The 15,173-nt window shown below is 40.3% G+C and overlaps 1 protein-coding gene across 3 annotated transcripts in view; it reads right to left on the reverse strand.

Annotated features, from left to right (window-relative positions):
• The window catches only part of TMEM170B (transmembrane protein 170B), an 85,038-nt gene that overhangs the window by 49,352 nt on the left and 20,513 nt on the right, over positions 1–15,173 (reverse strand). For all 3 annotated transcript variants that reach the window (XM_042937898.1, XM_042937899.1, XM_042937900.1), the window contains exon 3: positions 6,150–6,738. In XM_042937898.1, the coding sequence (XP_042793832.1) occupies positions 6,608–6,738 (131 nt within the window). In that variant the 3' untranslated portion in view covers positions 6,150–6,607. The remainder of the gene's footprint in view (positions 1–6,149; positions 6,739–15,173) is intronic.

Below are 15,173 nucleotides of genomic sequence, written 5' to 3' on the forward strand. Positions count from 1 at the left end.
AAAACTGGACTGTTTTGCTAAATGATTCATCGGTGGTCTGAGACTTAACACAATTTGAAAGTGAGTTTTTAATACCTCTCGGGTAAGCTATATTTTTGCTATTTAAATCAAGACAGTTTTGTTGGTTAACGTGAAGTTGATCCCCTTGTCCTAGAATGACTAGAGTCAGGGGTTAATACTTCATGGTAGAATCCTACAAATTTTACCAAGTTATAGGACTAAAATGAAAAATACTGTGCACTTTTGTTTGTTCATCTAAATATACAGAGCTCGTGTGTGTGTGTGTGTGTGTGTTGAGAGCCAAAACTGTAAAAAAAAACTCTCCATCATAGATGCATCTGATATCACAAATACCAAGAAAGTGTAGACCATCAACTCATCCAGTATTGAAAGTAAATCACTTTTAATTACTTTTCCAACAAGTGCCTCTATTTTGCTCTCCGTGGAGAAAACTTTTAAATGTTCCTTCCCCCAAGATACTTAGTGATGATGTGCAAATATTTTCATCTAAAAACAAGAGTAACTTGGCAGCAGCAATACTACCAAGTTCATATTCATTCGTACAGGGCTCTAAAACGAGAGATGATCTTTAGCAATTATCAGTATGTATTTAGGAGAGAACGTGTTACGGTTATGGTAAGTGTGAATTATAGTTCCTCCTTCTATATGTATGTGTGACACTGCTTTCTAGTTTCAGTTGCACACCTAAAGACGTTCCCCAAGAGGGGACAGTTATGTTACCACTGAAGGAACATCTACATAGGTGCAGAGTGTAATCTAAAACAACATGTAAGAGGTTCATGCTCTCTTGGCTTGCCTGTAGCATTTATTTTTCGGTAAGGTTACAGCTGCATACCTACCCATAAGGTGTTAAGAACATTTTCTTCTAAACCAGCGCTTTTGAGTCTATGAACACACCGTACGTATGTTTAAACTACAACACATGACATCTGTATGGAACGGACAGGGAGGTTTTTAAGAAACTCAAAATTAGTTCTCAAAATCCAGAAAGCGTTATTATGTAAGTTCAACATAAGTGCAATGGCCGCAAAGAATGTAAAAGTGAGGCCTCTAAACGCGGGAGAGAAGACAGTTACAGCTCAGAGCTCAGTTCACTCAAAGAATGTGGGCGTTCCTGTCCATTAATAAAATATTAACTGGTACATCCCCACATTTACTGAAAATCCTTTATATATTAATCACTACTTCCCCAAACAAATTCACAGATATGTTTTTAGATAACTATTTCAGCAGCCTCCTCAAAAACACTGTATTGCCTACACCAAACAGAGACCCTTTCATGAGAAAGGAAAACCTACCACACACACACACACACACACACACACACACACACACACACACAAATGTACTAGGATTTCAAACGCTCTGTGGCCAGTTAAGCCTCACAAATAAAGAAACAGCATGTTTCAACGTGCAGGAGACAGACTCACACAGTGTAGTTTACGACCCTAACACAAGGGGGAGCTGTGTTCACATCACCTAGGGGCCTTCAGCGCGCGCACCCAGGCTTTCCTGCGTTACCTCCCAGCTTTTCTTCCCATCTTTAAACACCCCGCTGCTACAAAATGCTGCCACGTGCTTGAAAAACTTTCTCATCTTTAATCAAATAATGTCCTTTTGCACCTGAAGAGTCTCCCTGCAAGACGTTATAAGAAGGACTGGGAGTTCGGGGACGTTATGAGCCACCTGGTCTGACGGATGACCAGCCAACTGTCAGCACCGAGAGTCTCACCTCCGGTTCTTAAAAGGAACAACTGATGCAGCTGCCCAGCAAGTTTATTGCCAACTTCCCCGTAATTTGGGCCTACCAGAATTTCTTCCTAACTTTCCATGTTCTTCACATCTTACAAGCAGGTAAGGACTCTCTGAAGAGATTCTGATTAAGACTTTTCTGAGAGGAAAGCATTTTAGTAGCAAGAGTGAAGTCGTTTGAGAATATTTCGGACAATATTCTTAGCATCTTGTGACTTCCTGAATTATAAAGCGGACATAAATGAAAAACAGCAGTATTTCCTTGAAGTTGGAAACAAACAGGCTGGGCGTGAGCACCTTTGGTCCGTGGGAGGAAGGACTTGGTGGGCACTGAAGCCCAGTTCTCTTTCCGACACAGGAAGCCCAAAGGCCAGGGCGGCAGCTTGGAAAGATGGGACTCCTAAAGGACACCCTTTCCCGTCCCTACCAGGATAGTAAGCTGCAGGTGGGATTCAGTGAATGTTGCCTGAATGATCCAAGGGAAGTGAGCAGGATAAGGCAAAGGAGTCAGCGCCGGTTACCCTCACCCTTTTCCTCTTTTAACTAGTGGTGAACACGACTGGCAATTTAACCCTGCTGGTCCTGGCCATTTCCACCACCACCAACTCCCAGAAGTGGTCTTAGAGGAGTATCTGCTGATTTTCAAAATCAAGAGGGGGAGAGGGGGGTGACTGGGGGACTCAGTTAAGCATCCAACTCTTGGTTTCGGCTCAGGTCATGACCTCGCGGTTTGTGAGTTCGGGCCCCGCATTGGGCTCTGTGCTGACAGTGTGGAGCCTGCTTGGAATTCTCTCTCTCTGTCTGCCCCTCCCCTGTTCACTCTGTCTCTCTCTGTCTCTCTCTCTCTCAAAATAAATAAACTTTAAAAACTTTTAAAGAGAGAGAGATGGAGAGGAGGCAAAGGAAGCAAGATTATTAAGAGACACTTTTTAGTTTCCTTCTTAAAGTATATGCACGGAAAAGGTGGAAATTGAAGAAAATAGATGAATTTTATAAAACAACGTATTCAGTTGGCATTAAAAAATGTAATTAAAAAATTCTAATGACTATCTATTGGTCATTCACTACCAGACATGTACTGTTTCGCGTTCACAAACAAAACATCAACAAGTGCTGAGCCCTGGATTCAAATCGATGTTGCTGGCTTGGAGTCTAGTATTCTCTCCACTCTGCCCCAGTAATGAGATCTCAGTTGCAGATATTTCCTTTCGTGGATAAGCTGGGAAAAACAGAATTTGAGGGGAGGGAACAGGACTTGAGCTCTCGAACAGAAACTCGGGAAGCCAAGTGTCCCAACCTTTTTAGGATTTGTAATCATCTTGCCGGCTCTTGGAGGACTCAAGGGCAGGATCCGTCTCGGTCAGCCCTGTACTTACTACAGGAAATACTCAGCACAGCACTTTGAAGATAGCAGATCCACCAAAAAACATTTACAAAATTGAGTCAGTTGGTGAGTGTCGGCTTCACGTGGCGGCCCCGCTCATGTCTTCATTAGATGTTCTCTAACAAAGACCTTTTGGACAACACTGATTTTAACTTACCCCTCTTCCTTATATCACAAATGCATGCTATACAGGGCAGCTCATCTCCTTAGCTCTCACTTCAAGTACAAACAGACCCTTACTTTGGGCCGTGGAAACCTACGTTGCAAATACTAAGAAAGTATACTGGGTAATAAACCGTAACACTGGCTAGTATCCACTGAGATCCAGAGTAAGAGAGACTAAGCCGCAAACACCGAACAGGGCCGCCGTCTAGAAATCTCCTCCTCCTAGCAACCAGTGGAGTCACCCCTCAGTGCGGATTCCTTGCACCTCTCGCATTTAAAAGGGTGACTTATTACTTATTAGCTTAGATGGCTCCGCCCCCCGACTAATTCTGCTCTATGGACAGTTCTCATCAGTCTGTTAAATAAGAATTTGTTTGGGCACTGGGCCAGAGGTCTCTTCTTTGGGGAACTGATTTCCCTGTCAGTGGTATTTTAATAAACATTTTTTTTTAAATAAGGAGTGTAAACGCTGAAGGATTTCCCCCTTCCTTCCCGCATATGTCACATAGAAAGTTTACTGCTAGATCACACATAAATTTTAAGAAGGTGTCACCCAAATACATCAATAAGGGCTTCTGTCATATCACAAACAAGGGTCTCCAGCATGACTAAACCAAGAAAAATTTCCCCAAATTCAAAAATCTCACACATCCTTACCTATTTAAAAGATCACTCAACTGAACAAACATACAAAATTCTCCACTAGAACATGAAAAGCGTTCACTGAACAAAAGCTTCCCAATTAGACTATATTCATATATAGCAGCTTTAGATATATGTATGTAATGATATATACGTGTGTGTAGATACATATCATCAAGCGTCTATTGTCTCTGTAGGAAAACCACCGATTAAAAAAAAATCTCGCCATAGAAATAGCTATTAAGACAATTTCATCAATTCACTCTATTCAGCTGCATTTCAAAACATCAAGAAAGGGACAGTTGCACAAAATCCCAGTGAAAAGAACTAAAAACAGCAAAGAAACCAAAAACTCCCCTAATGTTTCAAAGTACACACACACACACACACACACACACACACACACACTTCATCACGTAAAGCAACCTGATGGGGCAGCTGCAGACTAATTATTCTCCATCCAATTATACTTCCATTCCAGAGTAAAAACAGGAGTTAAAATCTCTTTGGTCCACACCTTGATGGATTTAATGTGGCTAATTTTGGATTCCAAACCATGAGCTCCCTATTCCCTTACCATGATAACTTTCCTAAATCATGAAATAACCATATGTTGAAATAAATACCCATTTTGTAGATAGATCTGAAACAATGTAAACACATTATCAGTAATTCCTCTCAAAGAATATGAACACTTGAAATTATTGACAGAATAGGCAAAGTAAAGAACACAATTCAAGTCTGAAAGAAACGGAGAAATCAAACCGACTTGGGAAATGTATGCCTACATTTAATTTGGGAAAACATCAGGAATAGAAAGAACACATGAACATAATTCTAGGCTTGTACATAATAAAAAGAATCAATTTTAAGATTTACTCCAAAGATCTCTAGGGATGCATAGTTGCTTATTGGGTTTTTTTAAACAGATTTCCAAGCCACAGCATTAGTAAACCCCCCAAATTGGCCTCCATACTGGTAAAAGTATCCCCTACCCCAACTCCTTACTGGTAAATCATGCATACATATTCTGCTTTTTGGTGGACAGAAGTAGTGTGGGCAATGAAGCTCTTACATTTGAACAGGACCTAATAGAAAACTACTTTTTACCAAATCATTTATAAAACAGTGAGGCTAGAGTATGCAGATTATTTTCTGGATTGCCCTTAAGATATTTTCTGCAGTGGCTTTTTGAGTTAGTACATTTGTAAGAATACCTGGTATTTTTAAAAATCTCAGTAGGAGACAAATTCAACCAGGCTCTGTGTTTTCCCTTATTCCTGTACTCTTAAAAACAATTACATCTTGCCAGAATCTCTTAAAGTGTTGTATGCTCAGGGCTTTTTCATTCTAGTAAATGTAAATAATAGCATAAAACAAGAACTGAACAACAGAATCACTCTACTACATGCTCAGGACTGTACTGATATGCTGAGATTAACTGCCAAATTTTAAAATTATGTACTATATACCCCAATTTTTACTTAGCGAAATCATGTTACCACATGCCCAAAGTAAGACAGTTTGTTACTCTTCGTATATAACTTACTTGTTACTTATCTACAAATGAGGCTTTTTGTTTTCACAGCCTAATTTAGGCCACTCTTTAAATATAGTTAATACTCCAGAATGAAAGATTAAAGATTGTGTATGTTTTGTCAAAAATCAAGATATGTGCAACAAGTAATATAATCCCACCAAGATACTAGTTATAAAGATGTTTTCTCCATGGTTCACATGGCAAAAACTTTCTTTAGAAGGGTCAAAGAATGCAACATGCATTTCAGACTTCTTTTCTTACAAAGGTTATAAGAAAATTTCCAAATTATATTTTCATGACACACAAACTACAATCAACGTGTGTGACCCATAAAGTTTCTGAATTCATATCAACAGAATAGTTTCGCAGGAGGGAAACTATTAAAAGAGTGTTATTTAAGTGACTGGAAAGGATGCACCCTACAGGTCTACTTTGAGTCCTTAAAAGAGTTTAGCTAGTTTTCCATTAAGTATTATTTTCCACATAAATTAAAGTAAATAACAATAATGCCTAAACATATTAAAGCCCTAAATCCCAGAAACGCTCAACGTGAAAAATCAAGTAATTTCCCTATCATATTAAATGATCCGGTATTCAGCACTCATACGGGATTTAGCGTTACACGACAAAAATCTCACTAGTTACCTGAATTCATGTCGGATGTGGTTCACAGCACTCGTCTACATCTACACTTGCAAATTGTCACATGATCAATGTTAAAAAACAAAAAAAGAAGAAGAAGAGGAGTTTGGCACATATATCAATTCCTCCAAACGTCCCTGTAACTTAACACGACACTGTTAACAACGATGATTCAACACCAGTGTTAACCTGATTGGCAGCTAAACAAGGTGCTTCCTCTCGTAGCTTCCGGTAGTGTAATGCGCCTGGCCCGGGACGGAGGCACGTAAGGTGCAGTGCGGTAGTGCAATCACTTGAACACCAGAGGGCGATCTTTGCACACAGCTCAAGGCCTTCCTTCGCTTGTGACCCGGCTCCTTCCACGTTCGGGTACCATTTCACTCCCGCTCGTTAACAACGCCATTTTCTGAGAAGCTGTACATCTGTTTCCTTCGGTGACGTGAGACATTCCCACCGAAACCTCAGAGTGTGGCGAGGATCCTTGAAAAGGAGATGATTAATGTCAATACAGTCTGTCCCACGCCCCACACCAGCGCTTCCAGGGGGGCCATGTTCTTCCCTGCTACTCTGTAGATGCCGGCGACGGCTGCACCTGGACGAGAGAGGGGCAGAGAAACAAGATCACACACGCATTCCCTCCGTGACCCCCTGCTCCGAGGCGACGTCGGTGTTTGCATTTCAGCAATCGATCATTCTCATTTTGTGAACCGTCCGCGGAAGTTTCCCGGGGATGGGGAAAAGTCACGCTTTACCACGTCACGTAACTGCAAGACAGGCCTCTTATTTTCCTATTCAACTGTAAATACGTATTTATAGTACACGCTGTCACTAGGCACCGAACAGGTTCATAGAAAAGGAATAATTTGCTATTGGAATCTCTCACCTGGGCGTTGAACTGGCCAGACATCACCACTACTTTTATCAACATACAATGCAATATATTAATAATTATTAGTGAAAAGAGAAAATTACAGAACTTAATCAAAATTCTAAATTAACTAAGAAATTTTTTAAAAAATTAATTCTTAGGTGTCATATAAGATAATCAGAATAGCAGACTGCTACATTTCAGAATCTACCATATAAGGTAGTTTATTGCAGTTCTTAATAAAGCATACACCTGTAAAGTTATTTAGAGACTAGTATCTTGACATCTAATAAAAATGGAAGATGAACTCAACACCTGTTCTGGGAGAAATGTTTAGATGATGCACACTTCTGAGAATGAAAGAATCCCAGAGGTTCTCCAGGAGAATTCCTGAGAGAACTCCCAGGAGTCGCAGAGCCCATATGATTGAATACTTCACCTTATTAATATAGTACATATAATGAAACATTTAAGTTACAGTATGCCTTCTTACAAATTGAGATGGCCTTAAAACTTTCCTCTAGAAAAAAACCGTCTCTCTATCCTAGAATGACCAAACAAAAAGCAAGACCAGAAGTAGAGGATTCAGAGACACTGAAATGACAATGATTTGAGATAGAAATCTGTTCATAAAAATTAGCTAAGAATTATCTCTGTACTTCTCTTAAAATCTCCCAAATAAAAGGAACCGTATTTCTCTAAAGCGATACACAAGGGAAAAACAAATTATTAATCTAAGCCAAGGACTTTATATGCACATTTTTAAATGTTTGCTTATTTTGAGAGGGAGAGAGAGAGAGAGACTAAGCTGGGGAGGGGCAGAGAGAGAGGGAGAGAGAAATCCCACGCAGGCTCTGCACTGTCAGCATAATGCCCGATGCGGGGCTGGAACTCACGAACTGTGAGATCATGACCTGAGCCGAAACCAAGAGTCGGATACTTAACTGACTGAGCCACCCAGGCGCCCCTAGACACATTTTTTAAGAAGGAAATTAAAATGTATATCATATTTCCTACATACTATGTTTCTTGATAGTACCTTTACAAATATTACCTGGTTTAAATATCCACACCACTCCAGAGTATTATTACCTAAAGACAGAAAACAGAGGTTCACAGAGGCTCAGTTACTAGCCCGTGGAAATACTAAGTACAAGAGCTGGAATTTCAATCTAGGTGAGTCTGGCTGTAAATCCCCAAAGCATTTTATCATTTCACATTGACACTGTTTGAAAAAGAGAACAAGGAATTCAGAAAATCATAAAGTGAATAATTATCATCTCAACATTAAATAAAACTTCTAATGGCACCTGCATTTGCTTAATCAAGTAATAAACTTCACTAGTGTAATTGGTGATATCCTCAAATTTTAGAATTGGATAACAGTCTTTAAAAATTGTAAAGATCTGGGGCACCTGGGTGGCTCAGTCGGTTAAGCGTCCGACTTTGGCTCAGGTCATGATCTCACGGTTGGTGCGTTCAAGCCCCGCGTGGGGCTCTGTGCTGCCAGCTCAGAGCCTGGGGCCTGCTTCGGATTCTGTGTCTCCCTCTCTCTCGGCCCCTCCCCCGCTCATGCTCTGCATCTCAATAATAAACAAACGTTAAAAAATTGTCAAGATCTTATGCTTTCTCTGTTATCAGAAATTATATTAAACCTGAGAAATACTCTGCTTTTATGAGGATTTACCCCAGATTTCCAAGACTATCGTCAATTTTAAAAACACCATTTGGCCTCCATCCTTCCAGCATGAAGTTTTCAAAAATGATCCAAAGGAGAGGAAACACTGAGCACTCAACTAGCTCCAGCGGCCTAGGGAATGGGAAGCAAATCTGTCAAGTCAAACTTCTTCACACGTTTACATGGCTCGAAGAGCGTGGGTTCTGGAGCTAGACCTGTGGATTAAAGTCTGCAATCCACCACCTTCCAAATGTGCTACCCACGGCAATCACTTCCCCTCTTGTGTGCCCTGTTTCCTCAGCTGTAAAATGGGCGCGTGTGAAGACGGACAGGTGATGCTTGGTAAGTCTTGGGAGAGTGACCGGTCCTAGGATGCGCTCTCAACTTTGGCTGGTAGTTGCCACAGTAGTGGATGAGACAGGTGTTTCCCATGGGGCATTCGGCATTCGGCAGATGGTGCCGGAACACGTGGCTGCCACCGGACGCCATAAATCTAGGTCCCTACTTCAAACCGCTCCCCAGGATAAATTTCAGATGGGTTAAAGAACAAAATGTTAAAAACGAAACTACGAATGTAAATTTTAAAGTATAAGAGAATATGGGGCGCCTGGGTGGCTCGGTCGGTTGGGTGTCCGACTTCGGCTCAGGTCATGATCTCACAGTCCATGGGTTCAGGCCCCACGTCGGGCTCTGTGCTGACCGTGTAGAGCCTGGAGCTGCTTTGGATTCTGTGTCTCCCTCTCTCTCCCCCTCCCCCGCTCATGTTCTCCCTCTCTCTCTTTCTCTCTCTCTCTCTCTCAAAAAATAAATAAAAATGCTAAAAAAATTTAAATATAAGAGAATATATTTATGATCTTAGGAAAAGAGGACTGCTGAAAGACTACACAAAAATAAGCAGAACCCATCAAGGGACAGACTAGAACACTTGATTAATATACTTGATTAATGTCCAGAATACAGACACACATATACACACACAAACACACATAGAATAACCGAGGCAGTACTTTTTGTAAAAGCAAACACAACAAAACAAACAAAAAACCAAACAAAAACACAAACAAAAAACCCTAAAACTCCACAAAGTCAAAAGCAAGAACCCAAGTCCATCAGCCTGGAGTGGTTAAACTATACCAAGTCCACACCACGAAACCCATACAATTTCAAAGGAAAAATATAAACTTTATGAACCAACTCAGAAAAGACCTAAGACATGTCATTTATGCAACAAAGACAATGGAACACAAGACTATATATTCTCCACTAGTACATACACCCGCATGTAAGTGCACCTATTATGTAAACATGTCTATAGGAAAATACAAACAAATGTGATAAGTAAATAGAAATCTGGGGAGATACATACCAAACTGAAAGTAGGGATTACGACTGAGCAGAGCACTGATTTGGGGGTGTCGTCAAAAGAGTGTTATGCAGAGAATAAAACAAATGAGAATATAAATTTTCATTTTCTTTCCTGTGGATAATCAGCTAGGGACCAGTTTGGAAGTTACCACCTCGCTCCAAAAGAAGCAGATGTGCAGAAGTCCTGTATGATTTCACACCCAGAAGCACTGGTCAGAAAAGACTGTGTCAGTGGAATCTGAAAGATTCTGAATCTGAATCTGAATCTGAATCTGAAAGATCTGCAGGCAAACAATTTCGTGTGCCTCTTAAATGGACTTGGGAACACTGCTATTGAATAGTGAGCAGATAGGAAACAGTATTTATAAAACTACGTGTAGGTTATAAAATAACAAATTCCCAAGTACTGTTATCCAGCTGAAGAAAAGAACGTCTCGATTTCCTTTGAAGTTCCCGTGGACTCTGCTCAGTCACGTCCCATTCCCTCCCTGTATTTGTTTTTTGTTTTTTATCATTCCTTTGCTTTTCTTTGGCTTTACCACCTTCCTGTGTCCTAAAAATATATATGACTTAGCTTTCTGAATAAACTAATTTTTTGTAAACGGATACTGTATACCTTACAGGTCTGAAAGGTATCGTGCGTGTGGTGTAGGTATAATTCATGCATTTTCGCTACTGCATAGAATTCGACACATGAATATACCACAATTGATCCATTCCACTGCCAATGACCTTTGTTTCCAATACTGAGCAATGACAAACACTGCTTCTGTGAACATCCTTGCGTGCAACCCTTGGCACACATAAGCAGTCAAAAGTTTCTCTTCATCACATGGGTGAAAGTAGGACTGCTCCGTCTCATGTTACGGGCATTTTCAACTTGGCTAAGGTGATGCTAAACTGTCTCCCAAAGAAGTTGTACCAATTTATATTCTAGTTACTCCGGATCTTCAGAAGCAGTTGGTACCTTTTTTTTTTTTTTTTTAAATCTCTGTCAGTCTGATGGGTAAAAGGTATCTCTGTGATTAATTTGCATTTCCCTGATAATAATTAATGTGACTGAGCTCTTCTTCACGTATCAATGGCCAGTAGGGTTTTCTACTTTTACAAAATGTTTGTCACATCTTTTTTTTTTCTAATTTTTTAAATTACGTTTCTTTCTTTTTGAGAGGCAGAGAGGGACAGACAGAGTGTGAGTGGGGGAGGGGTAGAGAGAGAGAGGGAGACACAGAATCTGAAGCAGGCTCCAGGCTCTGAGCTGTCAGCACAGAGCCTGATGGGGGGCTCAAACTCATGAACCCTGAGATCATGGCCTGAGCCGAAGCCAGACGCTCAACTGACTGAGCCACCTAATCGCCCCATAAAACATTTGTCAAATCTTTTGTCCTTTTTTCTACTGAGTTGTCCTTTTCTTACTTGATTCGTAGGGTTTCTAGAATATAGTTTGGATATTAATCTTTCTATATTTATATATGCTAACAAAGGTCCTCCCCCCAATTTGAGCTTTAGTTTTTTTACTCTCTTTAAGGTCTATTTGGCTGAACACTAGCCAGTTGAAAGAATACAAATATTATGGTCTTTATTTTCTTGGGGAAATACAAGGCTGAGTTATGCAAGAATGAAGAAGACACAAGTAAAACAGGATGTTTGAAGTAAATGATACATGTTCGGAACTGCCCCTCCCAACAATGGCAGACAGAATCAATTAGAAATAAGGAAAGACCCCATGAGGACCAAGGGACTAGCGAAGGCTGACAGAGTGAGGATGAAGTGGGGAGAGCAATGCTGCGATGGTGTGGAGGCCAGTGAGAGATATGAACCTACAAGGACAGGAGAGACTAGACGAAGAGCCACCAGTGGACGGAAGATGTCAATATCCAACAACACAAAGGGCCCACGGCGCCACACCAGTGAAAGTGATTCGGGTCGCCCTCCACAGTTCCTGAGAGAGAGAGTGGACGTGAAGGCCAAGGCAGATTTGGTTTTAACAGCGTGGGTTCCGTCAGCTTGTGCGGTCGGATGAGGGGCTGGCAAGCGGTGGTCCGTAGGTCCAGCCTGCACCCCGCATCACATGGACGCGGCATGGGAGCTAGGAATGGTTTTTACATTTTTTAATGGTTTTGAAAAAGTCAAAAGAAGAATATTGCATGATGCATGAAAATTACACAAAATTTAAATTTCAGTTTCCATAAATCGTGTTTTCCTGGCATACAGCCATAGTCATTTGTGATCCCAAATTATCTCTGCATTCCTAGGATAACACTCACGAGGTAAATGAGCCCATACCCTCCTATTCTTGTGCACTCTTTATGCTGCTTACCCAGATTACTTCGGCCTCAGCAAATAAGCTGTGCACAGCTTTTTCTCTTTCTGTTTCTGCAATAATTTGGATAAAACAGGAACTAAACCGTTCCTTCAAAATTTGGTAGAACTCCTCTGTGAGCCCCGTTTGAGCCTGGAGTTCCTTTGGGAGGAGAAAGTCTTCAACATGTCAATTGTTTAAATATACTGATTGTCCCATTCATATTTTCTTTCTTCTTATGCCAATTTTGACAGTTTATATTTAGGAATATATCTCTGTTCAAAAAGCTTTTATATTTCTTTATTCTACATTATTGAGTCTGTAGTTATTTATTCTATTTTGTTCTATATTTTACTTTTCTGCCTTCAACTTATTTAAATTAGTTTGCCAGCAATCTATTCATCTTAGTATCTGTCCAAAGAGCCAGTTTTTTGCTTTGTTAATCTTTCGGTTAATTCAGAAAACCTGAACGGTGTTGGAATGCCTCAGTCAGTTAAGCGTCTGACTTTGGCTCAGGTCATGATCTCATCGTTTGTGAGTTCGAGCCCCCCCGTCAGACTCTGTGCTGACAGCTTGGAGCCTGGAGCCTGCTTCTGATTCTGTGTCTCCTTCTCTCTCTGCCTCTCCATGTTCACGCTCTGTCTCTCTCTCTCTAAAGTAAGTGAATATTTTAAAAAATTAAAAAAAAAAAAAAAGAAAACGGAACGGTGTTTCTCTACACCAATAAAACTAAGCAATGTCCTCAAAAGATACCAAGCACAACCACCATAATATAGGAAGAGTCTGAGAATTAAGTTCACCAAAAGTATTCAACCCCCTTGTTAAGAAAAACATTTTTAAACTCTAACCAAAGACTAGAAGATGACCTAAATAAATGGAAATCTATTAGATGTTCTTGGGTGGAACAGTTTAATATGCCAATTCTTCCCAAAGCAACCTCTCCATTCAATTAAATCCCAATAAAAACCATAATTATACTTTTTGAGCAACTGAGTAGACATATTCTAACATTTATATGAAAGAATAAAAGCCCATAAATAGCTATGCTGACTTTGAGAAGGAAAAGAAATGAGTGGAATCTAGCCTTACCAGATGCAAAATGCCACAAAACCGTAGCGATAAAGAAAATGTGACCTTGCTGTAAGAACGCATAAAAAGACTAACAAATCAGAACAGGGTTCAGAGACAGACCCTTGTACCTTGAACATAATACGCAAACAAGGTGAATCAGTGTGGAAATGATGCATTTTTTTCCAGTGGGTGGTGTGGTAGAAACTGACTATGTGGGAGGAAATACCTGGAATGCTGTCTAATACCAAACCCAAAATGAGACTCACCATGACCCAAGTCGGGAATTGATGAAATTATGTCTGAATGCCAGGCACCTGTTTTTGTAAATAAAGTTTTACTGGAAAAAGCCATGCCTATTCATTTATACAAGTCTATACGTGCTCTCACACTACAATGGCAGGGCCGAAGAGCTGTCACAGAGACCACCTGGCTTGCAAAGTTTAAAATATTTCTTATCCAGGGGCGCCTGGGTGGCTCAGTCAGTTAAGCGTCTGACTCTTGATGTCAGCTCAGGTCATGATCTCACAGTTCATGAGTTCAAGCCCCGCATCGGCTGACAGGTAGAGCCTTCTTGGGATTCCCTCTCTCTCTCTCTCTCTCTCTCTCTCTGCCGCACCCTCCCCCCTCCACTCGCAGGTGCTCCAAATAAATAAACAAGCAAACATTAAAAAAATATTTCCTATCTAGCCCTTTAAGAAAATGTTTACTGACTCTTATTTTAGATGAAGTAAAGATCTTTATATCAGAGGTAAAATTATAAAATTAACGTTAGAAAATATATCAGCATATATTTTGACCTTGGTGTGGGGGAGAACTTCTTAAATTAAATCATAGACCATAAGGCAAAACGCTCTTTGAGCTGATCACATGGAAATTAAGGATTTCTAGAGGAAGGTAACTGATAAAGGACTGAGAAGTTCCTTGTGAAATCCAAAACCAACAAGGGACCCGTATCTCAAATGTGTAAGAAACCCCTGTAGTTTAATGAGAAGAAAAGAAGAACCCCCAAGAAAAGTAAACACATAACTTAAGGAAGCAATCTGCAGGGAAAGAATTCTAAATATATAAGCATGGGAAGAGAAGTTCAAACTCATTAGTGATCAGAACAAAGACATGTCACTTTATACCTTCAGATTTGCTAAAATTAGCTCTACACTGCCAGCTGATGGCATTATATGGAAACCCAGTTTCTCCCAACTCTCTTAATACCAACTAAGATGAGGGGCGCGTGGATGGCTCAGTCGGTTGAGTGTCCGACTTCGGCTCAGGTCATGATGTCACCATTCGTGCGTTCAAGCCCCACATCAGGCTCAGGCTGACTCAGAGCCTGGAGCCTGTTTCGGATTCTCTGTCTCCCTCTCTCTCTGCCCTTCCCCTGCTCACACTGTGTGTGTGTCTCTCTCTCTCAAAAATAAATAAACATTAAAAAAATACCAACTAAAATGAAAGATCACTGTATTCAGAATAAAATCTAAGAAGTAGCAAAATTTAATAGATGTATCTATATTCAGCCAATTTTCCCATTCAGAATAGATATTAATCAATCGTCTGCAGACCTGAATATACAGCTATGAGTGCACAGACACAAACATTGAGAACATAAATATAGTTAAAATATTCACACTTGGGCTAGTTTTCTTAATTCAAGTATCTCCAGGTCAAGAGATTAGCCAGAAGAAATTTAAATGTTTTATTGCTGACCTGGAATCTTTACTTGAAATTATGCCAGACTATTTATGTTTT

This window comes from Panthera leo, chromosome B2 (genome assembly GCF_018350215.1).
Source record: "Panthera leo isolate Ple1 chromosome B2, P.leo_Ple1_pat1.1, whole genome shotgun sequence".
NCBI classification, from domain to species: domain Eukaryota; kingdom Metazoa; phylum Chordata; class Mammalia; order Carnivora; family Felidae; genus Panthera; species Panthera leo.